The sequence below is a fragment of the Engraulis encrasicolus genome, chromosome 13 (genome assembly GCF_034702125.1).
Source record: "Engraulis encrasicolus isolate BLACKSEA-1 chromosome 13, IST_EnEncr_1.0, whole genome shotgun sequence".
In the NCBI taxonomy this organism is placed as follows: Eukaryota; Metazoa; Chordata; class Actinopteri; order Clupeiformes; family Engraulidae; genus Engraulis; species Engraulis encrasicolus.
In genome coordinates, this window is record NC_085869.1 from 13,012,866 (window position 1) to 13,037,358 (window position 24,493).

At 43.9% G+C, this 24,493-nt stretch overlaps 1 protein-coding gene across 3 annotated transcripts in view; it reads left to right on the forward strand.

The window, feature by feature from the left end:
- The window catches only part of epha3 (eph receptor A3), a 98,839-nt gene that overhangs the window by 48,581 nt on the left and 25,765 nt on the right, over positions 1-24,493 (forward strand). For all 3 annotated transcript variants that reach the window (XM_063213071.1, XM_063213072.1, XM_063213073.1), the window contains exons 4-7: positions 1,465-1,620; positions 7,523-7,858; positions 13,009-13,133; positions 23,769-23,931. In XM_063213071.1, coding sequence (XP_063069141.1) covers positions 1,465-1,620; positions 7,523-7,858; positions 13,009-13,133; positions 23,769-23,931 — 780 coding nt within the window. The remainder of the gene's footprint in view (positions 1-1,464; positions 1,621-7,522; positions 7,859-13,008; positions 13,134-23,768; positions 23,932-24,493) is intronic.

The following is a 24,493-nucleotide window of genomic DNA, read 5'->3' on the forward strand; positions in this document are numbered from 1 at the left end:
TAAAAAGAGCTGAGTTTTTACTGAAGACTTTTGTGGTTATTTATTTCTGTGCCTAATGAAAACATTTCTGTGCTACCATCCGTTTTTACTTATCTCTTCGGGTCGGTGATGTTTCAGCAGTAGCACACATCAGGGTGGCGCAACGACAGCCAGGGCCACTATTGCATGGATTTTGTTTGTTTGTTTGTTTGTTTTTATTGGACTATCTAAGAAGCATATTCATTGTAGCCTATCAACCACCATTTACGAGTTAATTTAAGGGCATTAGATGTCGTTGCGCCATCTGACGACTAAGCTAAAAAAACCCATCTTTGACCCATATACTGCTTATTAATATAACGCTTATAAAAAAAAACGTATATTGTTTTGGAACATTGTGTAATTTATACATTAGAAATTGGCTTACTAGGGCAGATGAGAATTATGGGCCAAGAAATTTGAAAAATAAATGCCCAAACTGAAAGTGATGAAAAGATCATTAATAAATGGGTAACATTATGAATAGAACGTCGTTCTCCATCTGTTTCAGTCAATGATTGAAATATGTGGAATATAAAGGATGTCTGTCAATCTCACTCACAGTCCTACAGTCTCATAGAATGTGATACATTTTGAAGATGCCAGTGATGAAAATTCACATGCACCTATGAGGAGGAATCTTAGTCATTGTAGACCTCTGTGTTTGGTCAAAGATTCTTTTAATTCTAACACCGTCTCTGGTTTGGTTTCATGCACAGAGCTGCATTCCACATATCTCAATCAGTGACCGAAATAGATTTGTCTGTAGGTTTATACAGTTCGAAATTGTTCTTGGCAGTGTTCTTCTGAAAAAAAAATGTGTCTGTAGTGAGATGGGAAAGGAAATTCATGCTGGCTTAAAACTGTGTTTCCCCCCCTTAAGAATGTATTGAGCGTGCAACAGGAGAGGAGTGGACCGTAGGCATGACACTCAGTAATTAGCACACTTGCTGCGATCTTATTCTCTATCATTAAAGTTGATGGGACGGGATTCTCATAAATAGCATCAAATGAGCTGCTGGGTTCAATTAGGAAGCAGAGATGTTTAAAGGTCTTGATTTGCATAATGTGTGTAGCATTCCTTGAATTTAGTCTGCTTAGTAAGAACCAGACACAGGTCATTAAAACCCTACATGTGTACCCTGAACAAAGACAATCTGAATGTTTATGTGTGGAGATCATTGTGAACATTTTTTGGTTTTCTTTTTTTTTTTCACGCTTTGAACATGTCGACTTTCATTTTGTGGTAGTTAAGTGGTTTATTCAACTTGGTTTAGGTCTCCCTAAATATTTTGCCAAAAAGCTGCAATACTGGAAGGGAGGACTTTTATAAATGTCCGTATATCATATATACTCCCCCCAACCCCCCCCCCCCCCCCCCCCCCCCCCCCCCCCTCCCCCCCCCCCCGGCGACCCCCACCCACCTCTCTCTCCTCCCTCTCACAGTCTGCAGGCCTGGTTTCTACAAAGCCTCTTCAGGCAACCTGAAGTGTTCCAAGTGTCCTCCACACAGCTACACGCACCAGGAGGGATCCGTGCACTGCTCCTGTGAGAAAAACTATTTCCGTCATGAGGGCGACCCTGCATCCATGGCCTGCACAAGTATGTATTGTACCTGCCACACCTGTACCTTGATTTGTGTCTTTTCTTTCTCCTCCAGGTGCCTTTTAAAAATACTTTCATACAAAAAGGATTAGTAGATGGCATAGATGATTAGAATGCAAGCCTTTTTTGGACATTTGAAGAGTTCAGATGCAAAACCCCCTAACTCCATTTCTGAAGACCTGCACTTCTATATTTGTAGAGCACCCCTTTGTTGATTTGGTGTACATTCATGTACTTGATAATACATATAAATAGTTATATTACATAAATAAAATAAAAAAAATATGCAATTTTGATAGCTTTGTATTAAATAAAAATGAATTAAGATTATTTTCTGAAAAGGCACTTAGGGGTTTTTGCATCTGAACCCTTAATTTTATCACAAATCCGAAGTTAACATGGAAAACCCACATCGCTTTTCTCTCTGGTTTCATTGTAATTGAGTATGTTTTCGCAAACCCACCAATGCATATCTTAGCACACATTTCTTGGAGGAAAATGTCCGCAGGCCTGTAACTGAAGGGCAAACTAAATGCATAATGTAAAATACAATATTTTTGTATTTTTGTCTGTTGCTTAATAGCAATGGAAGATGGTTTGGTTTAGGGTCAGATTCGAGAGTACCGTAGTCGTGGATACTGGCTTGGTTGAATGAAGATGAATAGCTTTCCCACTGACATTTATACATTTCTTCTAACAAACATGCTCTGAGGTACGTATTGGTGGGTTTGCACAAACATTGTCGGAGATACAGTATGTTTCTTAAGACCAGACAAGGACTTTTCCCAAGGTACTTATGACCCACTTTTGATTTTTGTGTTTTGATCATTTTTCTCTCCTACATCAATGTCACACGAGTTCACATTTACACAATTCATTAAACCTTTTTGTCTAAGTATAGCCATTTGCCTGAGTGTGTTTCCAATTAACATTGGAATGAACATTTATGAACATTTACGTAAATGCAATATTTAAGGGTGGATTTTATGTTCAATAAGTGCAGTCATCGGTAAGCGGTTAGGGCATCAGACTTGTAGGCCAAAGGTTGCCGGTTCGACTCCCGACCCGCCAGGTTGGTGGGGGTAGTAATTAACCAGTGCTCTGAGGTACCCTGAGCATGGTACCGTCCAGCCGCACTGCTCCCTTGGGGCGCCATTGAGGTCTGTCCCCTTGCTGGGTGAGGCATGAATGCAATTTCGTTGTGTGCAGTGTGCAGTGTTCATTTGTGTGCTGTGGAGTGCTGTGTCACAATGACAATGGGAGTTGGAGTTTCCTAGGTGGGCTTAAAATTAAATAAACTGCACCTATTGACCAGGGCTTCGAACCGGTTCAAGGAACGAGAACCGAAAACGGGCACGTATCCAGAATGTGAGATTAGCATTAGCATGTATCCAGAATGTGAGATCTGAATGTTTTTGGATGCCGCCTGTGATTTAGCCTATTATTTTTGGGGATAGAGTAGCTGCTGTGTAAATCAAGGGCAAATACTAATGGGTACGCCTATTCTAGGTATAAGATACAGTCCATAAAAATAAACTTGATAGGGCCGCAAAACACTTCCGGGAACGATAAGAACGAACGATATTTTGCGTTCCGAAACGGTTCAGGAACAAAATGTTGGTGGCGGAACGAGTGCAGGAACGAAAACGTTATATAAAGGCCTACCTGAACCATTCGGAACGGAACGATTGAAAAATAATTTCGTTTTTAAGCCCTGCTCTTGACTGACAAGTAAATGCATTGAATGCTTCGCAGTGAACATGCTGGGAAAGAGTCAAACTTGTGATGGATGGCAGGATGGCAGAAAATGAATGCTTGGCCATGCAGGATTAGTCGCAGGTGTTTGTGGATTTGGCAGGATGATATTAGTGTGTGTTCTGGTGAATATGCAGGTGTGCAGTTTATCATCACAAGTCAAGAGTTTGTTAAAAATAAGTAATTTTTGTGGAATGGCTCTGTTCAGAGGTTCCCCTGATTATTTTCAAGAGCACCATAAAAAGCAGATAGTCAGGAGATTGCAGGACAGCGTAGTAAGGAGACCACTGCAGCATTTGCGAATGCTCCCCCAATTCAAGACTGGGAGAGAGAAGGCAATATGACCAAGTGTTCCATGTTATATACAATAAGGTAGAGCTGAGAAGGCGGTGAATTGCAAACACTATATGCATGCAGCATACATTTGGAAACAAACTGGAGCAAGCAGACAAGTTGATGTACATTTTTTTTTTTTACAAAAAAAATCAGGTGGAAGCCAGTCTCTCTCTACGACATGCGTACAGTTAGGCATAACATTACTTGTAGAAAGCCAACATCTTGGCAATGCTGTGCCGTTTTTGTCGTCGCCATTTTTCAAGTGCCTGGGCTATAAATGATTGATTTGTTTTGACTGTGTAACAATGAGAGTCTGATCCTCTGCGGCTCCTTCCCCGGAACACCCTGTGAGTACAGGCTACAGCCAGTACTGGACTGGGGGAGAAATAGGGCCCTTTTGGCGTAAAAGGGTCTCTCATAATTAACAGCGCAGAACTGCCAGCGGTGGACCCTGCACCCTTGTGGGCCCCTATTACAAAAACATATATCTTTTTTACATTTCTGAAAATAGGTGCCCAAAAGGGTGCGGGGCCCACTGGGAAACCCCCGCTATGCCAGATGGCCAGTCCAGGCCTGGCTGCAGCCATAGGTGCCGGAAAGGGGGATGCAATGGTGCATTTGCATCCCCACTTTTGGGCTCCCTAAAAGAGTCTTTCTCAACTTTTACTGCAGACAAATGAGTGAGTGGAGTGCAGCAGCTGTACAGTAACATTGTCAAGAGATAAAGAATGAGGGAAAAAAATGCACCACCACTTTAAAACTCGTTCCGGCACCCTGTGTGTTTTGCCATTTTAACCTCTTTAACCAGTAGGCCTCAACACCGCAGACTTTTATCAGTAGAGATAAACAATTCTGTTTTATAAAGGTCCAAAAATGCAGATGGTTGACATTGTCAGACTCCACAGCGCATCATTACCACCCCAATCCCATTTATGCATGGTGATCTTGATCACACAATGTAAAGAAAAAAAAAGAGAGCTATCGTATGTTGAACTTGAAGCTAAGTTCAGTTGAATTTGAAGCTAATATAAGTTGGACGTGTTAGTGCTAGTGTAGTCCAGTGGTGTAGTCTACGTAGAATGCGGGTATACAGAGTATACCCACTTCTGAATTTCAGGGATTTCAGTATACCCACTTAAAATTGATTGATCCATTGTTTTGAATAGCACAAATATATACAGTATACCCACTTCAAAAAATGCTCAAATATACAGTATACCCACCATAAAAAAGTAGACTACACCACTGGTGCAGTCTGTGGGTTGAATCATTACAGGGTATAGCGATCCTCACTGCCAGAGCGGGATCTCTTGTGTGCCGTTTCAGCTGCGGATTATGATGTGCTAATTTGTCCCCTCCAACTCCAACTCCCTGGCAGGTCAGAAACAGGACGATTTGAGTTTTCAGCCTCCAGTCTAGTCGCCGAGATTAAATGATTTATCTACTGTGAGTCGACAGAGATGTGAAGTGTGGTGTGGTGTGGTACCCTGACTTGCACAGATAAACGTCAAGCACAACTAATGTAAGGAAATGCTTATTACCGAGTAATTTATCTGGAGAGGTTACTTGGAGTTCACTTCCCCTTTGAAGTTTTCTTCATTTTTTTTAGATAGTGGATGCTGCTCGGCTGGGTGAAAATAAAGGAAAATGGGTCATGTTTACCTGCTAATTACACCACTGCTTTTCCGTTATCACTGAAACCTAATGACAAAAGCATTTTGTTCAGACTGAGATATACAACTGAGTTACATTGATTTACATCACATCCGTGTGTACTGGTATTTCTGTCAGTGTTTAATGCTCCCTGAAACCAATAATAACTCATTTGACATGCTTATTACAAAACCTAATGACAAAAGCATTTTGTTTGGACTGAGATATACAACCGAGTTACATTAATTTACATCAGATCTGTATCCGTGTGTATTGGTATTTCTGTCAGTATTTAATGCTTACTTCCTGAAACGAATAATATCTAATTTGATATGCGTATTACAAACCAAATGGTTTTTAAGGGCCAAACACACTATGTATGATGTAAAAAGATCACAATTATACTGTCCTCTGATTTTCTGCATCATTCATACACTATGTAATCTGTAAGAAGTCTGATATCACCAAATGTTTTATTAGAGATTTGAGGAAGAGGTTTCCTAGGCAAGGCAAGGCAAGTTTATTTGTATAGCACATTTCATACACAAGTGCAACTCAATGTGCTTCACAAAAAAATTAAAGCAAAAAGAAAGGAAGCAAGAAATAAAGAATGACCATCTATGTGAAAGTGAATGCCCACCTGGGAAACTCCCATTGTCATTGTGACACAGCACGCCGAAGCACACAGTGCTCACTGCACACAACAAAATTTAGATAGTTACTCCCCCCACCTACCTGGTAGGATGGGAGTCAAACCAGCAACCTTTGGACTACAAGTCTGACACCCTAACCTCTTACCCATTACTGTGCTACCCAAGCTATAAATACTAACTTAAAAGCAGTATAATGAGTTTTAAGTGAGATGTTAAGATCATGACACTATAGGCCAACTAGATTTATTACAAAGGTATTAAGATGTCTCTGAAGTAATAAAAAAGTGTCTCATTTGATCTAATCACGAGCTGCAAATTTTATATGGGGGGCGTATAAGTGTTTTGTGTATACCCCCATCGACATGTACTGTATATTCAGCCTGATCTCCAAAAATTCCGTGCTCCTGGACACGGATGTTAAGGACACAAAATCTGTGTCCAGGAGCACGGATTTTGCCAAAATTCCGTGCTCCTGGACACGGAATTGTTTTCGTGCTCCTGGACACGGAATTGTTTTCCGTGATGGACACACGGAAGTGCTTTCTATAGGCTATTACCACAGCACTGTGTAACTCTATCATTAGAAAATACATACCAAATGCTAATCCTAAACAAAATAATGCTATAGCAATTTAAGTTGTGCCCTGACCAAAACATTCCCTAACCTTAACCTGTCATTAAATACATATTTTTGAGAAATACCTTATCAAATTCATATAATGAATGAAAGACTGGCTGTGCCCAGACCAAAACAATCCCTAACCCTAACCTGTCAGTAAGAAATGTTTTTTTTTTAGAAAAATCCTGAGAAAACACAAGACTGTGGAAACATAGAGCTGTGGGATTAGCCTACAGAGAGAGCACTTCTCTGTGTCCATCACGGAAAACAATTCCGTGTCCAGGAGCACGGAAAACAATTCCGTGTCCAGGAGCACGGAATTTTGGCAAAATCCGTGCTCCTGGACACGGATTTTGTGCCCTTAATATCCGTGTCCAGGAGCACAGAATTTTTGGAGATCATGTTGGTACATTTGTGTGGCTGTTGATCCATTTCTGTGTGATTTTCATTCTGTGGTGCTGCACCACAGAATTGTCTATGCATGGGAAACACTGTAATGTATTGTATTGTATAGTATAGTATAGTAGGCCTACTGTATTGTATTGTATTGTTTTGTTTTGTGTTTTTTATTGTATGAGATATATCACATCTGCAACTTTTCTTGACCTTGTATCAAACGTATCACTTTCAATTCCAAAATATCCTATTTCTCAAACATGTTCTGCACAAGCGGGTAGGTAAGATGTGTGGTGAAGAAATATTTTCCTCTTGCCATTTTGAAGTGTGCACAAAAAAATGAAAAAATGACAAGCCTGGTAAAGATTGAAAGCCATACATACTGCACAGTAGGCTACGTACAACACATACAGTACATGTGCTAGAACAACATTGTATTTTGCCGCCACCGTGCTGGTGTCTTATGGATTTCTTGTGTCACCTACAGGGCCGCCATCTGCCCCCCGCAATGTCATCTCGGTGATCAATGAGACGTCGGTGATCCTGGACTGGAGCTGGCCAGAGGACAGTGGCGGCAGGAGGGACGTGACCTTCAACGTGGTGTGCAAGCGCTGCTGGCCAGAGCCACGGCTTTGCGAGCCCTGCCGAGGCACCGTGCGCTTCCTGCCGCGCGCCGCGGGCCTTCACAACACCACCGTGACCGTGGCCGACCTGCTGGCGCACACAAACTACACGTTCGAGATCGAGTCTCAGAACGGAGTATCACTGCTGGCAGCCGCACACCGTCAGTACGCTGCCGTCACCATAACAACCAACCAAGCAGGTAAGGATTCATCACTGAGAGGAAGACCCTGGCTCCATTACATTATATTTAGCTGACGCTTTTATCCAAAGCGGCTTACAGGGTATTGGTTACAGTCCCTGGAGCAATGTGGGGTTAGGTGCCTTGCTCAAGGGCACTTCAGCCAAGGATGGAGGTGTGGGGAGGGTGGAATTCAAACCTGCAACCCTCTGATCTTCAGGCTGCCTCCCTAAGTATTAGGAGACGGCTGACCCTGAACTTGTTTTATGGCCGGTTAAGCATTGTGATTCCATCCAGCTTTTGGTTTACAGTTGTACACATTTTTATATCACCCATTTTCACAACTCTCTCAAATAATTTCAGCAAAAATCCTCACTCTTGATCACTTGTTTGCTTTGAAGCTATTAATGTACAGTAACTTTTTTCAAACCAGCACACAACTCTATACCTAACGCACAAAAATGTAATGGGAATCTATGTGATTTGTGTGTGTTAGGTAGGGAGCTGTGTGTACTACTTTGCAAAAAGTGCATAGCTTCAAAGCAAACTTTGTCAAAGCTGAATACTAGTGTTGCAGTTTTGATGATTTGATTGAGTGTGTGTGTGTGTGTGTGTGTGTGTGTGTGTGTGTGTGTGTGTGTGTGCGTGCGTGCGTGCGTGAGAGAGAGAGAGAGAGAGAGAGAGAGAGAGAGAGAGAGAGAGAGAGAGAGAGAGAGAGAGAGAGAGAGAGAGAGAGAGAGAGAGAGAGAGAGAGAGAGAGAGAGAGGGTTGTACTGAGAGGAAGAGGCTACCTGTGAATGTGACAATGTGTTTCATTGGTGATGGGGCAAGACAGAGGTGGTGTCATGACCCGGTTGCAGGTCGCTGTAGCAACGGTGAGATGCAGAATGCAGACCTTCCATCTGCTTTCCATTCAGGTCAGGTTTCCCTCGGCAACGACGGTGCGGTGCATCTCTTCTCTTCTCTTCCCCCTTCTGCTCCTGAGGGACGGCAGCCTCTGTCTCCTCTGTCAGCTCTGCACTTGGCTTTTAAGTGATAGGTGCAGGAGCTACTGGGAGATGATTTAGCACAGAGCTCAGACTTTAAGCTTTGGAGTGGCTGCAAGTCTGTGTCATAAAAAAGGCTCGAGCAAGAAGACTACTGTAGATCAAAGGGCTAAAGATTGATCGTTTTGCACCCGTATTCCACATGGACCAGTTGACTAGAGAGCTTAGACCTTGTAATGCCCATGACACATCGGTCAGAATCCTGCCGTTAAACTGGACTTATACCTACTATATTCAGGTGGCGGCAATAGTATTACAAGGGAGATGGCGTATTCTGTGCACTTAAAACAAGGGCTGTCTGTTGTCATGTGGTCTGATCTTAAATGGCTCCAAAGATAGCCATCTAGTCTACTGCAGCGTTCTATCCGCAGAGTGCTTTACTGCTCGCAGCGATGAACCGCTTTGTCATGTTATAACAAGATAACGGCGTAGCATTTTGTGTGAAGATGTTTATCGGGCGCAGTTGAGGTCTATGGAGAGTGTATTATCTCTCCGGTTGTTATCGCAGCTGTGGCCCATTAAAGGTGATGTTCTTCAATATGGCCGCCGTGCGATGACAGGAGCTGTAAACCACCAAAGAGACAGGGCCGTAAATATAGATTTAAAGAGGGTTTGCTCGACGCGTTTTATGCACCTTTTCTAGTAAGGGCCCGAATGAGTGGATCAAGCGGAGAGGTGTCCGAGAGCTGGAACTGTAAATTACACTAGCAATACTGCTGTGGTTTCTCTGTAGAGACAGGTGAGCAAATCTCCATTTACCTAAGACAAACATATGCTTGATCGTCTTAAGCTGAAGTGAAGTTATCAGGGTACAAAATTAACTGTTGTATATACCTGGCAGGTAAGGTGTGCATACTTACAGCGAAAAGTATATATAATTAGCAGCTTATTAGCTTATTAACCCCTTAATGCACGCTGTACCTCTGTCATTGAAAAGTTAAGTAACACAGGGCCTTTAGTAATTCACTATGACTTGGTCGCTGCCATTCTGGTAAGAGCAAATTTATAATACCATGTCTTAAAGGCATAATAGCTTATTAATAGCTTAATAGCTACAAGTAGCTTTTGTGAATGTATCTTTTTGGGTAGCAGCAGACCCTATTTTGGCATAATTCAGTCGAAAGGACGTGGAAAGGAGCCCCATGTGATGTGTGATAAAGAAGAACAGTTCATTATACATGTACCACAACTTTTTTGGGGGAATTTAGCAACTTAAAAAAAAAATCAAATTCATGTGCGATTCTGCTGTATATGCAACAGCCCTCTTCCTACATGATTTGGAGAATATTGATTTGCTAGCTGGCCCTTTGTTGACACGTCCAGCAAGTTCATTACATCAGGGCAGGCAGCTATAGCATGTCATGTCAGGCCAGTAGCCCGAGGGTTGCCAGTTCGATTACTGAAACCACCAGTTGGGTCGGGGGGGAATGATTAACCAGGGCTCTGCCTCATCGTCCTCCATTACTGTTTTCAGGCCGATCAGAACAATGCTGCTGGTGTCCATTCCTGCACCAGTTACATTCGGAACTAAACTGCCTACCTGCGAACCACCCACATTCATACTAGTCTCTAAACTTTTCCATAGCTCACCCTTTGTTACCCGGATTACGGGAACTCAGAAAGTACTTGCATTGACTCTTGACCCGACTGGTAGCAACGCTGAAGCTGTTGCGTCACTTGGAGGGCACGGCCCGGCTACTTCAGAGGTACCCTTGCATGGTACTGTCCCGCTGCACTTCCCCCTTTGGGGCACTTGTTGGGCTGCCCCCTTGTACGGGTGAGGCATAAAAGCGATTTGATTGTGGTCACTTAGTGTTGTGGTGTGTTGTCTGCCACAATGACAATGGGACTTGCCCAATGGGACTTCCATGATTCATCATTTTTTCGACTTCCTGCTCAGTATCAACTTCAATCATAGACCAATTAAGATTAAGTTCATTCAATGACAGGCCCGGTAGTTTTGCTGACTTATAGCCCACACAGAAGAGTTATAGCCTATATACTTATTTTTATGGTGCGATAAAGTGACTGCTAGCCTGGCTACCACAACATCTACTGCAAGCACAGCTTAGTCTGGCCAATCACACATACTCTCAGAGGTTATCTCTCAGTGGTGAGGTTAAACTACCTATCAAATCCCTCTGTACCAAAAAGCTTGGCATGTTTCTGTACAAAGTTACAACCAGACTACTCACTCTCGTTCTTACTCTGTATCGTACATGTATGTGTTGTAATTTAAGCTAAAACCACACCGACTGAAGCCTGTTCATTAGAGTCCCTGTCTTAAAGGCGCAGGAGCTGGTGGCGCAGAAGCAGTTTTTGAACCCAATACAGTAGGATGGGAGAAGAGGCAGCATAATGAGACATGGCACCATTGCATTTACCACACTATTGATAAAACCGTACATTTAGCTAAAAGCAAGAATCAATCAATTTTGCACTCGATATTGGGCATGGTGTTTTGTTACAGGATCATAAAGGTCATAATGGGTTACATAACGGTTGTGTCTGCATTCTAGAACGGCAGTAGTCTGTGTCTGCATTCTAGAAAGGCTGTAGTCCGACTCCAAGATACAATAAAGAAGAACACTGGAGCAGACTGAGGGTCTCTTTTGCAAGAACAGTCACGAGAGCCGTGCCAAGCAATTTCCCCCCAAAATCATCATTTGAAATGTTTATACTTGCAGCTCTGCTGCGAAAACCCATACAAATGGACACACCAGGACCGTGTCTAATCCATAATAAGGGCTCTGATTTAGACTTGCAAGAAACGTCAGTTGTCCTTTCTTTGCCTGTTTGAAACACAATAAGCTTGCAACTTACAGGACATGGTATATTTTGTTCTGCATGCTCTTTGGGAGGTTATGCGTTTTTTTTCCCAGCAGTGCTTTGACACCACACCACTACTCAAGAATGCTGAGAAAGATACCAAGTGTCAAGAAAGCCTACAGCCCAGACACTATAAATCAGGATCACTATAAACTCTGGCAGCCATAAAACTTCAATAATACCTTTTCCTATCTGAACTCGAGGGGACAGGAACTAGTGGGCTACAGCAGCAGCCGCGGCCCAGCCGACTCTCCCCATCTGGATTCATTAACCAGGGAGAAGTAACTGCCAAGAGAGTGGAGAAAATAGGAACATTTTTAAAGTGTATAATCACAATCAAGGGAGGCCTGGACATTTCAAAGAACAACATGTTTTTTCCTGTGGTCTAATAAAATTAAAACACAGGGCAGTTGGAGCCCTTCATGGCCGCCCTACTGGTTTACAATTAGAGAGCTGTAAAAGGAGAAAGAAAAAGAGAGCGACTGGGAGAGAGAGAGAGAGAGATAGAGAGAAAGAGAGAGAGAGAGAGAGAGAGAGAGATAGAGAGAAAGAGAGAGAGAGAGAGAGAAGGAAAGAGAGAGAGAGAGAGAGGGAGAGTGTGCACAAGAGAGAGATAGAGAGAAAGAGAGAGAGAGAGAGAGAGAGAGTGTGCACAGGAGAGACAGAGAGAGAGAGAGAGAGAGAGAGAGAGAGAGAGAGAGAGAGGGGGGGGGGGAAGAGAGTGTGCACGAGAGAGAGAGTGAGTGAGAGGCAGAGAGAGAGAGAGAGAGAGAGAGACTGGTGGAGGCTAGCATGGAGCTCTGACTTGAATTATAGGCACAGATTGAGACCATGTGAAGCGCTGAACCAAAAGTACCATGAGAGAGAGAGAGAGAGAGAGAGAAGGAGAGAAGGAGAGAAGGAGAGAGAGAGAGAGAGGAATGCTCAGACTTCATTGGATTTGAAATAGAACGGGTGGCACTGATTCATAGTCCTTGCTGCTTGTCTCCACTTTGATAGAGTGGGCTCAGTCACAGCCAGATGTAGTATGAAGGTCTTTGATTTGATCCAGTATTCCCCACACACAAGCATTGTGTGCCTCAATCCCAAACTCTTGTAGTTTTAAATGTGACCCCAGTAGAGAGCAAATTCAATTATGTCAACAGGAAGCATTTGAACGGATGTCAAGTGCAAAAACTGTGTGAACTGCGGGTCTCTCTGGGCATATTATGTGGGCCTTACACTCCTGTCAGTTCTGGTTTTGTTTCTTCCTCTTTGGTTCTTAATCATACCCCCTTTATCTTTCTTCTTTTCTAGCACCCTCACCGGTTACAGTGATCAGGAAGGACAAGACATCCCGGAACAGCATTTCTCTGTCCTGGCTGGAGCCGGAGAGACCTAACGGCATCATCCTGGATTACGAGGTCAAATATTATGAAAAGGTAATAGCTGTTTTTGTTTTTTTTTGTCACTTACAAGAGTATTTTCACTGACTACTGTCTCCCCATAATACTGCCTTAATTCACATTTTATAACCCAAAGCTTTATGACATATTGAAAAAACAGTTTGAGTGAAATAACAAACTATGGTGGTAGAGACGGTCCTCCTTAAGCATCTTTAGAAGAAACCTGTGGTTATAACAATGTTGCATACCCACACCACCCCAACCCAACACATCCCTATCACCCCCCCCCCCCATTGGATTATATTGAGGATAGTATATAAGAGACAGTAGAGAAACAATGGATAATTGTCATCACCCTTCAAAAGAGAAGACAAAGAAGCTCCCCACCACCAGCCAGTAAAAATGTCAAATGTCTCCAACTTTGATCCAACAGTGTGTTCATATCAGGAGCACTCCCTGATCTTGGGATCTGCGATCTGCTTAACGCGTGTGTTATATAGGATTCTTGAACCCATTATCTCTAGTAAATACCACAGTCTCTGACAAAGGGACACAGCCTCCATGACGATACGATTCAATACCGATACCTTAATATTCGATGCGATGCCATGCGATTATTTTCGAGTTATGATTTGTTATGATTTATGAGTTATGATTTATGAGTTATGATTATGCGAGTGATTTTCGATACTTAAGAATGCCCCACGATAGAATACAATACGATTCGATTCAACTTTTTTTCCAGTTACTTTTCCACTTCTATGTATTATGTTATGGAGTCAGGGCATTTGACAGGGGCCAGTGATTTTATTATTTTCGATACTGAAGAATGCCCCATGATACGATGTGATTCCATTCAATCGTCAGATCATATTGCCCCTAGACAAAGCAGGCCTGTGCTCCTATTGGGCAGTCCTTTTGGGCTGCTGACCTCCTCCATGTCTCCACTCCCAACTACCACATGGGTAATGAAACGTGCAGGGATTCGCTGCTGATTGACTTAAGTCATGGGTAAGCGGTTCAGGCAGTCATGGGTAAGCAGTTAGGGTGTCAGACTCATAGCCCAAAGGTTGCCGGTTCAACTCCTGACCCGCCAGGTTGGTACTGGGAGTAATTAACCAGTGCTCTCCCCCATCCTCCTCCATGACTGAGGTACCCTTAGCATGGTACCGTCCCACCACACTGCTCCTTTGGGGCGCCATTGGGGGCTTCCCCCTTGCACGGGTGAGGCATAAATTCAATTTCGTTGTGTGCAGTGTGCAGTGAACACTTGTGTTCTGTGGAGTGCTGTGTCACAATGACAATGGGAGTCAGAGTTTCCCAGTTGGGCTTTCTTTGACAAAGGCCTGTGCTCCTATGACAGTCCCTTTTGGGCAGCTGACCATGCACGATTCTAGACAGGGGCCAGGGTGGGCCCAGGGACAGCCAATGACCGTGACATGATATACATTTTTTGTATATTATATGTTCATAACATGAAAAATGTTAGCCTGGTAAACCAGCGCCACCCGCTGGGCACCGAAAATTTTCAGCTGCGAGTGGGTCTGGCCTCGGATCTGAGAACGTTTTGAACACTGTGCCCTGAGTCTGGCAAAACCAATTACAACGCAGAGATTTGTTTTGAATCAAAACGGGGGGCGTTTGAGGAAGCGACGACGAAGCTTGCAACACCGTTGGGAAAGCACATCAACGGCAAAGATCGCCGATTGGTCAGAGCACCGGCACGGTTTGAAAAAACAACAGTTTGTTCTCATCAGCAATCGTCCGAGGTATCGTTCATCGGGGCCAGACTAAATGACTCCGGTCTCACATTTAGGCATTTAGGTTTATCAGGCTAGAAAAATGTATCTCTTTTGCCGATGTATGTGCCCCCCTGAAAATATAATGGCCCCACCTTGGCCCCTGTTGTAATTTTGGTCTAGGACCGCCCCTGCTGCTGACCTCCTCTGTGTCTCCACTCCTCCCAACTACCACACGGGTAATGAAGCGTGCAGGGATTCGCTGCTGATTGACTTAATGCATTGAATGGCAGGGTGAGCTTTGTTGGCCCACATCAATGCTGCCCTTTTCCACCGCCCAGAGAGAGAAAGAGAGAGGGAGAGGGAGAGGGAGAGAGAGAGAGAGAGAGAGAGAGAGAGAGAGAGAGAGAGAGAGAAGCCTGGGCTTGGTCCTCTCAGGCTGTCAAGCTGCGTAATGTCAGCACAGTACCACGAGACGTGGAGTAGATCGTGTCTCCCTCCTGCGAGCCACCAGCCTGAAGCCTGAAGGTGGCAGCCACCTCTGACAGGCACCTGTAGCCAGTGTTGCCAGATTGGGCGGTTTCCCGCCCAATTGGGCTGCTTGGGATGGCCGTCTGCGGGTAAAAACGGGAAAAAACAGCCATTTGGCTTTTTTTCCTGCTGTTTTATTGCCATAGAAATCAATGCAATTTGTTGAAATTGGGCGGAATTTAGCACTTCCTGGCAGTTGTTTAGCACCTTTTGGGCGGAATTTGATCAGACACATCTGGCAACACTGCCTAAAGCGAGGCCTGACGTTGTGGGAATCTTCCTGTCCCATACTGGCAGTAGATCTGAGGGGCAAGGAAGAAAGTCTTACAGCAGCCCCATGGCAACTGACTATAATCCTGCAGAACCCCCTCCTCCCCCACCACCACCACCACCACCAAATTCTAGCAGATAAACTTTTCAGTGTATGACCACACACATGTAAACACACTCAATTTCATTCCATTTCTTTTTGGAAGAGCTCGAGGTCTACGAGGAAAAATTACCTTACCTTAATCCTACACTACTAGCTCTACTACTGCACGGGATTGAAATTATACCATGGATCAGTTCTTTCCTGTGAAATGTAGGCTAGCCCACCCTCCCAAATGTAAGGGCTTAAGTCCTGCTTAATGGAGAGGAGAGGTTTATTACTAACAGTAAATGTGTCTCTAAGGTGTCTACTCAGAAATGAACAGTGTACAAATTGCTACCCTTCGATGGCGGGCTGAGGATGAACTATGTGTGACATTTGATACAGAAATTAGCCACGCTGCCCATTTAAATCACTCGAAAGAGTAATGGCCATTTCAGGGATCATCGGAACTGTTTTTTTTTAATACCACATCTTTACGAGGCCGTTTCATGGGAGATATAAGCTCGGCTTTCCTGAGCTGAATGGCCACACAGGGCGCAAGGGCGGCACTTGAGATTGATGTCGACCCCCGATCCACTGACACCAGCGTTCAATCTGCTGGCAAAAACGGGGGTTGGCAAGGCCCCTGCCAGACCCTCATGCTTCACACAGAGGAACCTTTGTGATGTGTCTTTCAGGATGAGTAGCTAGCCAGGCTTCACATCTTGGCCTTTGGAAAGGCCCTGGCTTGGCCATAATCCCCTTATTTGCAAGCAACTCGTCTAGGCAGCTCATCTCCTCCTCGGCTCCTCTTGCGGGCTATATAGCTCAGGTATACTCATCACATGGTAGAAAGAGTAGATGTCTGCACACTGTAGCTCCACTTTGAAAATGTATTCAACTCATACAACGTTTCGACTCAACAGGGTCATCATGTGGCATGCCTGATGAATCGAAACGTTGTATGTATCTTCTCTTTCTACTATCAGATACGCATTTTGCAAGCAACAAGGGTGCTCATCTCCTCTCCTCCTCGGCGCCTCTTGCAGGCTATATAGCTCAGGTATACTCACCACCAGTAGGGGTGGTTTTAGACAGGGGCCAGGGTGGGCCAGGGACCCTTTAGAATTGGTCCTGGCCCCACCTATGGCCCCTGCGCCGAGTAGCCAATGATATAGCTTTTCAGCTTTTCATACAATTAATTTCATGCTTTTTATGTGCTTCAGATGCTGAAGTAGGTGTTTTTGAAGGTGTTTTTGGTTTAAGACCGATATTTGGCCCAAGTTATGGGCAGTCATGGGTGAGCGGTTAGGGCGTCAGACTTGCATCCCAGAGGTTGCCGGTTCGACTCCCGACCCGCCAGGTTGGTGGGGGGAGTAATCAACCAGTGCTCTCCCCCATCCTCCTCCATGACTGAGGTAACCTGAGCATGGTACCGTCCCACCGCACTGCTCCCCATGGGGCGCCACTGAGGGCTGCCCCCTTGCACGGGTGAGGCATAAATGCAATTTCGTTGTGTGCAGTGTGCAGTGTTCACTTGTGTGCTGTGGAGTGCTGTGTCACAATGACAATGGGAGTTGGAGTTTCCCAATGGGCTTTCACTTTTTTTTTTTCACTTTCACAAGTTAAGTTAGAAGAATAAGGTGTGTCCCCCCTCAAAACATGTTGGCCCCTCTCTGGCCCCCCTGGTCATTTTGGTCTAGAACCGCCACTGGCCTCCAGAAATCTGCTATGTCTCATTTCAGGGGTTCCCAATTCCTACCCTTTCCAACTTGAAATTGAGGCCCACTTGAAATTTTCACAAATGTTTCAAGGCCCACCTCTAACCTGATAAACAATAAAACTCAATAAGTAATCAACAGCAACACACATATATTAATGTTTGTGTTTAGAAAATTATTTCAAGGCCCACTTTGATTACCCCCAGGGCCCACAGTCTGAGAATCACTCTCTTATTTGACCCTGGGAGGTGCCTTTTTCTTCTTTTTCACATTAAAACGAAAGCCTGCAGCTGTGCTGCTTTCTGTTAATTGCACACCGCTATGTGAGGCAAGCTTCTCAGGCATAGCCTGAAGCTCCAAAATCCTATACAGTTGGTGCTACCATGTGGAAAGACCAGGGCAGGGACGCCCTTGAAATCCCTTGTGCCCCTTGATATAAGCTGGCAAAACATGACAGAGGGCCCCCACCTACAGACAAAATCCCCATCCCCCATCCCCCACCCCCTCTCTCATTCTCGCTCTTCCCACCAAGAAACACACACCCACTGGGATACTTATTGTGCACTTAAAGCTTGCTCACAGGCCACAGCGTATTATGCAGACCTCCGCAATGCAACCTCTTTACAAAACGCACCCTAAAAGCAAAGCACTGGCATCAATCTCCTTCTAGTTTCAAAACGACCCGCTGTTTACACCGAGGGATGTTGTGTATCATAAATCACAACAGAACAGCTTTAAATGTCTCTAAACCTACAAGAGCCAAAAGTCACAACAGCTCCTGTGAGAAACGTTCAGACTCATCTCTCTCTCTCTCTCTCTCTCTCTCTCTCTCTCTCTCTCTCTCTCTCTCTCTCTCTCTCTCTCTCTCTCTCTCTCTCTCTCTCTCTCTCTCTCTCTCTCTCTCTCTCTCTCTCTCTCTTCCTGATCGAAGTGGCCATGCTGGTTCATTTAAGATAGAGCTCTATTTGATTACATGCTAGGCAAGGGGCGAAACACTTTAGTCTCACCCCACCCCACCCCCTTCTCTCTCTTCTCTTCTTCTCTCTCTCTCTCTCTCTCTCTCTCTCTCTCTCTCTCTCTCTCTCTCTCTCTCTCTCTCTCTCTCTCTCTCTCTCTCTCTCTCTCTCTCTCCACGCATGTATAAGGGAAACCTTTGAGAGGAGGTAACACAAGTGTGTCTGAGTACCGTATGAGAACGCTGCGTTTCCCACATAAAAGCCAATCCTACTGAGTCTAGTATCTTTCTGCCGTATTGCACTCACTACTAATTTCTCACAGAGATTAGGCCCTGTGGTTTTCCCTTAAAGAGTTTAGTTGGATGGTAATATAGTTTTTTTTTCATTAGCCTACTTTACTTTTTTGTAAATTGTATTAACCTTGGGGTGAAAATAAATATTGAGCGCATTTCACCAGTTTGAAAGTGTGTGTTTCCTCTAAGGGGTTGCATCAATGGAATTCCTGCAGCACGCACATCATATTTAGTCAGACTCTGTCTCTGACTCACTTTTTGCTTAGGGAGTATCATAACAAAACCCAAGAGGTATTTATTTTGCAATAGCACGACATGACAAACATATCATATTCCATCAATAACGTATACACCCGAACGCAACAATTGCATGCCCTGTCAAATGTGAGTTCTACAACTTTGCTGATGTGAATGTGGTAGATATGGTAAAGGAGACAGGCAACCTCTGACACACCCAGTGTTGCCAGATGTGTCTGATCAAATCCCGCCCAAAAGGTTCTCAAAAACGCCAAAATGCGATAAATTCCGCCCAGTTTCAACAAATTGAATTGATTTCTATGGGCACAAAACTGCCGGGAGAAAAAAACGCCAAATGGCCAATTTTTCCTGTTTTTACCCGCAGACGGCCATCCCAAGTAGCCCAATTGAACGGATAACCGCCCAATCTGGCAACACTGGACACACCTGTGCATGATTTGTACTGTAAGAGAGCCCACATGATGTCATGCGCACTGAACAGTGACAACGTTGGATAAGCTTTACTAAAATGAGGAATCATTCATACAACAAACAGCTTTGCTTTGCTCTCGTTACCTAAGGCTTCACTGGCTGAAATTGATTTCAAGTGCTTCTGCCGCCTCACATTAGTTCTCCTTGATCGTTTTTGTCCTTGATCGTTTTTAACTTTGCTTGTAATCTGGGGTTTTGCTTAAATGAAGTTTCATTCAGCCTCACAAGGGCGTATTTGAAAATTCCTGTTTGTGGCCACTAAGCATTCAAAGGACACATCAGCTAGCACACATTGTCTATTATAGGTAGTCTGTCACACAAGTTGTTTAGTTGGTGTTTCATAGAGAAACAGGTAATTTGACAATAGGAAAAAAGTGGAAAATGGAAAATGGACTTCCTGTAATAACTGTTGTGCCTGTTCATGGCACATTTGTCATTAGCCTGTTGTCACTATCGTGAACTTTTCCTTAACATCAATGATCTGTTTTTGATCTATTTTTCCATTTAATTGTTGGCTTCAACACTCAATCACTTTTTGTTTATCAACAGTGCAGTCTATATGGGTTTTTTAATTAATGTGAATAATTCCAAAATATTGGCCAGTGTGTTTCCCTCAGATCGGTTGTCAAAGTCAGTGAAAGTGTACTTTATTGTTAAAAATCAATGTAACAAGGATAAGCACAGAAATAACTAAATAACAACTGGAGATGCGTGTGAAGCTTGGAAATTCATGTAGTTTCACCTAGCTCATGGGTGGGCAATTATTTTGGCCAGAGGGCCGAATTGGGTTTAGAATATTGTCTGAAGGGCCGGATGCCACAGATAACTTGCCCGTGTCAATACTAAAACATAGCGTATGCTGATGTAATTTGGCAGCAATGATATTCCTGCACATTGTAATTAAATAAATGTATTTACATGAAGCCTATGTCTTTGATTAATCTTAAATGAGCAAGACTCTTGTTTTAGGTAGCATTATAAGAATGTTGAGTAGCTGTTTGAATTTGGATTTAAAAGTGTTTTTGTAAAGGCTCTGGGGGCCACATGAAATGGCTCAGGGGTTTGCCCACATCTGACCTAGCTAGTTTATCTCGTGATTACAATTCACACGTGTTGTTGGCATGAGGAATGTAATCATTGTCCATGACTAAAGTCAGTGATTCTCTTAGTGGGGTCCAGGCAAGGATTTCCATTTCCTGATCCCTGATAGCTAGTCATCAAGAGAGACAAGTCATTGCATTCCAAAGCTTCTATGTTATAAACTTACTGTCACCAAAATTGCAATGGCTTTGTCTTAATCTTTTACAGATGTTGTCATACAGATATTGTTTTGATGTAGTTGAATATTTTCAGCAAATAGTGAATAGGCTCACCAGCGATCTGCACAAAGAGGTAAATATGCAACTGGCAGTCTTGGTTTGGTAGCTGAGATCATGTGGAGTATCAGACCATTTGTGGATTACGAAGTAATTCAAATTGAATGGTCTGGCCTGTCAGGCTAGCCAAATGCACCCTTTATTTTAGAGATATACGACTACAGAGGGCACTGTGCCATCAATCCTTTGTGACTTTCACTGATAACTGACATTTGTATGAATTAAACACTTTTGCTGGGTTATCTAATAAATAAACATGCATTGCCTGTAAATGAATCATGTTGTACAATTGAATATTTTCAATTGGTACAATAATGACATTATCTGTGGTTGCACCACACATGACGTTTGCACATGTTCAATTGCAGATCATGTCAATGGCCCTCATTAATTGTTGTGAATTGTTGTGTATCGCAGTGCCCTACAACATGGTAGATGCATTTAAAATGTTACTGTGATGCATATTATCCAGTAACTGTGCTCACACACGTATACTGTTACAAAAATACCTGCTGACTGTGCAAACAATAGAATTATTGTTCAAAATAAATTCAAATAGAATTACCGTAGTGTACTGCATTGGTTTTGGAAATGCACACAAGAAAGCCATTTATTGACTTGATGTCATTCCAATTTTGAGTTGAGTGTGTGAGTGCGTTTTATATTTAAATTATCTATCATGTAACTGTATCCTGTTCGTGTCATCTGGTAGCACTTCACTGTTACAGGACATACCACCAGGCGTCATCAACAAAACAATTAGCCTGTTTCGTCTAGACGTGAAACTTAATAGAGTACTGTAGCCTGCAATCTCTCTTGCGTGTGTTGTCTGGTACCCCTGAAATGATTCTCACAAATCTCATTTGCCATTAATTACTCCAGCATGGGGTAATCTTATAGCGGCAGCAGTGGGGTAACGGCAGGCTTTGTTAAAAGGTCAATGATGGAGCCGAATGCCAGCCATTGTCCCGCAGGGCCACTGACAGCTTTTGCTGGGCCCAGGACAAAGTCATCTGAAAGGGCCCCCTACCCAATACATGTTTTTTAAATGTTCATAAACATGGTGTTGTGAGGAGGGGCAAGACAGTGGCAGCCAACCATGTGAGCTAATTTTTTGACCGACAGAGGTTTCCAACAATCAGAGGGAGAGTTGTGCGCAGCCAGGGTTGCGCAGCCAGGGGAAAACAAACATTCAGAACCCATGTATACATGCAATCTAATGGGGACCTTTTTCTGGGCCCCTATCTCCCTGGGCCCGGGACAACATACCCCCTTGCCCCCCCTGTTGGCGGACCTGATTGTCCGTGTGCCTCCTGAGAGCGAGATGGCAGCTGGGCCGGCTGCCTCCCCCAGTAGTGCCTGTGGCACTGTAAAAGACTGGAGTGCAGTTGAGACAGCAAAAGCATTCAGACAGCACGGCGTAGTTGTGGTTTGCTTGCTGGAACGTGGGGGGAAAAGAAACGTCTCTCTCTCTCTCTCTCTCAGCTTCCTTCTGGATGTCTGACCCGGACAAATATTTAAGACTTCTACTCTGCACTTTTTTTTGTACTCCAGTCAGAAGCACATCTGGAAACAATGGCTTGGAAATGAAGACGGGACTGTAAATCCGCTGCCATTTCTCTGGTAGAGAGAGGATCAGCGCACCACAGAGATCTTTAGAAAAGCCGTAAAAACGTAATGGCAGCAATTTATCAAGCAAGAGAGTTGGCAGCGTCCCCAATGACTCTGGACACACCTGATTACTAAGGCACATTTTGGGACTGACCTCACGTTATGACTGTTTAGTCCCATGGTAGAGAAGCTGTCAGCATGCAGGTGGCCGTACAGCAGTGGTTCCCAAACTGGGGGGTCCCGACCCCTAGGGGGAGTTGCGGAGGTACTGAGGGGAGGTCGCGGACAAAAGGGATGGTGAAGAGATGTATTTGCTGGCCTGTGGATTTCTAGCAATATTAGCGGACAAGCTATTAATGGTAAATCTAGCAATATGAATGGTTCATTAGGCCTAATATTGCTAGATTGTTCGCTAATATTGCTAGAAATCCATTGCTAGGCTAAGATTTTGGTGGTGGTGGGGGGGTCACGGAAATATTCCAAAGTTCAAAAGGAGGTCTCAGCTGAAAAAGTTTGGGAACCACTGCCGTACAGTATGTGCAGTAGGGGAGAAGTGCTTATCTTGTCACTCCATGTCTAGTGGTTACATGTATCCAGGGACTGAGCTGGCGGGGGGGAAGCAGGGCATTTGCCCTTGGGCCTAGGGCCCACCTTGCCTGGTTACCACCAGACCTAATCACAAGTGCAATTCTTTCAGATCGGAAAGATTGTGTAGAACTAAAGGCAGTATGGGAGTTCCCAGGCTAGTGTGGGGGCCCAATTTTGACATTTGCAGGCCGTTTGGAGGCCCCTGTCATGGCTTTGCCCTCGGACCCTGTGTGCAATTGTTCCCCTGTCGTGCCGAAAAGCGAGTCCCTGCCAGAACAAGAGTGCCCTCGTTGAAACCAATGGAAACCAATGACCAATTTTTCAGATATTTTTTACAAATTTTTGCAGACAAATCCGACACAATTTAAGATGGAAAGCCTATTAATAAAGCACCTACATTCTTTGTGGAAGTATTACAAAGAGCTGGTTACAATTTCAGTATTATTTCCATAAAAGATTTGAAGAATTGTCATAACAAATGTTACGGTTTCTTTCAAATAGCTCATATTAAGTGGATGGAGGACAAGTAATGTTTCATAAGCATATGTTAAGTTCATAAATTATGTAATTCTTTCTGAAAAAATTAGTATAATTTTCTCTCAAAATATGTCATTGGTTTCAATGAGGGCAGTCGTGTTCTGGCAGGGACTCGCTTTTCGGCACGACACCCCCATTGCATGTATCCCCATACTGTCACCACGTCTTCCTCTGCAACGGCTGCTACTACTTGTGTTTCCTCCTCACGTCCACGTTGTGTGTTTATTATGTGATACAGCAGGAGCAGGAGACCAGCTACACCATCCTGAGGTCCAAGGGCACCAACGTGACCTTGAACGGGTTAAAGCCAGACACCATTTACCTGCTCCAGATCCGCGCCAGGACCGCAGCAGGATATGGGAGCAGCAGCCGCAAGTTTGAGTTTGAGACCAGCCCTGACTGTGAGCACTGCACTGCTTTCCTCATCATCTGCCACCGACTGTTAACATGTCACTACAATCTCTGTCAATATGTCGTACATATACACATGTAGATTACCTTTGCAGACACAATGGACTCCAAATGCGTGCAAAGTCCACATGAGCCATTTTCATTCTTAATTGCAATAATATTAGCATGAGATTGAATGGGGCTTGTAGCGTACTATTGTTTTTTTTTTAAGTGAGTGAAATTCCGTCTTTCCAATTATAATTGAAGGTTTTGGCTCTCTGTCTCCGAAAAAGACACATTTATGGCCAATCAATGGAGAGATATTCTGCTTGAATCTAATGCCCAGTCACATTCAGCGCTGAGCCTCCCAGCGCTCGTTACACCTCTGCTGGGCCTCTGCTAGAAACAACAGATCCCGTCTCTTGATGATTCGCTCTTGACCAGAGATATGAGAAAAAAATTGTAAAATAAATTCTCGGGTGGAAATAACCCTCATTCTTCATGGTGGGGTCTGACTCTGAAACCCCATTCGGAAACTACCCACCGGATCATCATTGTGCCTCAGCAGAGCGA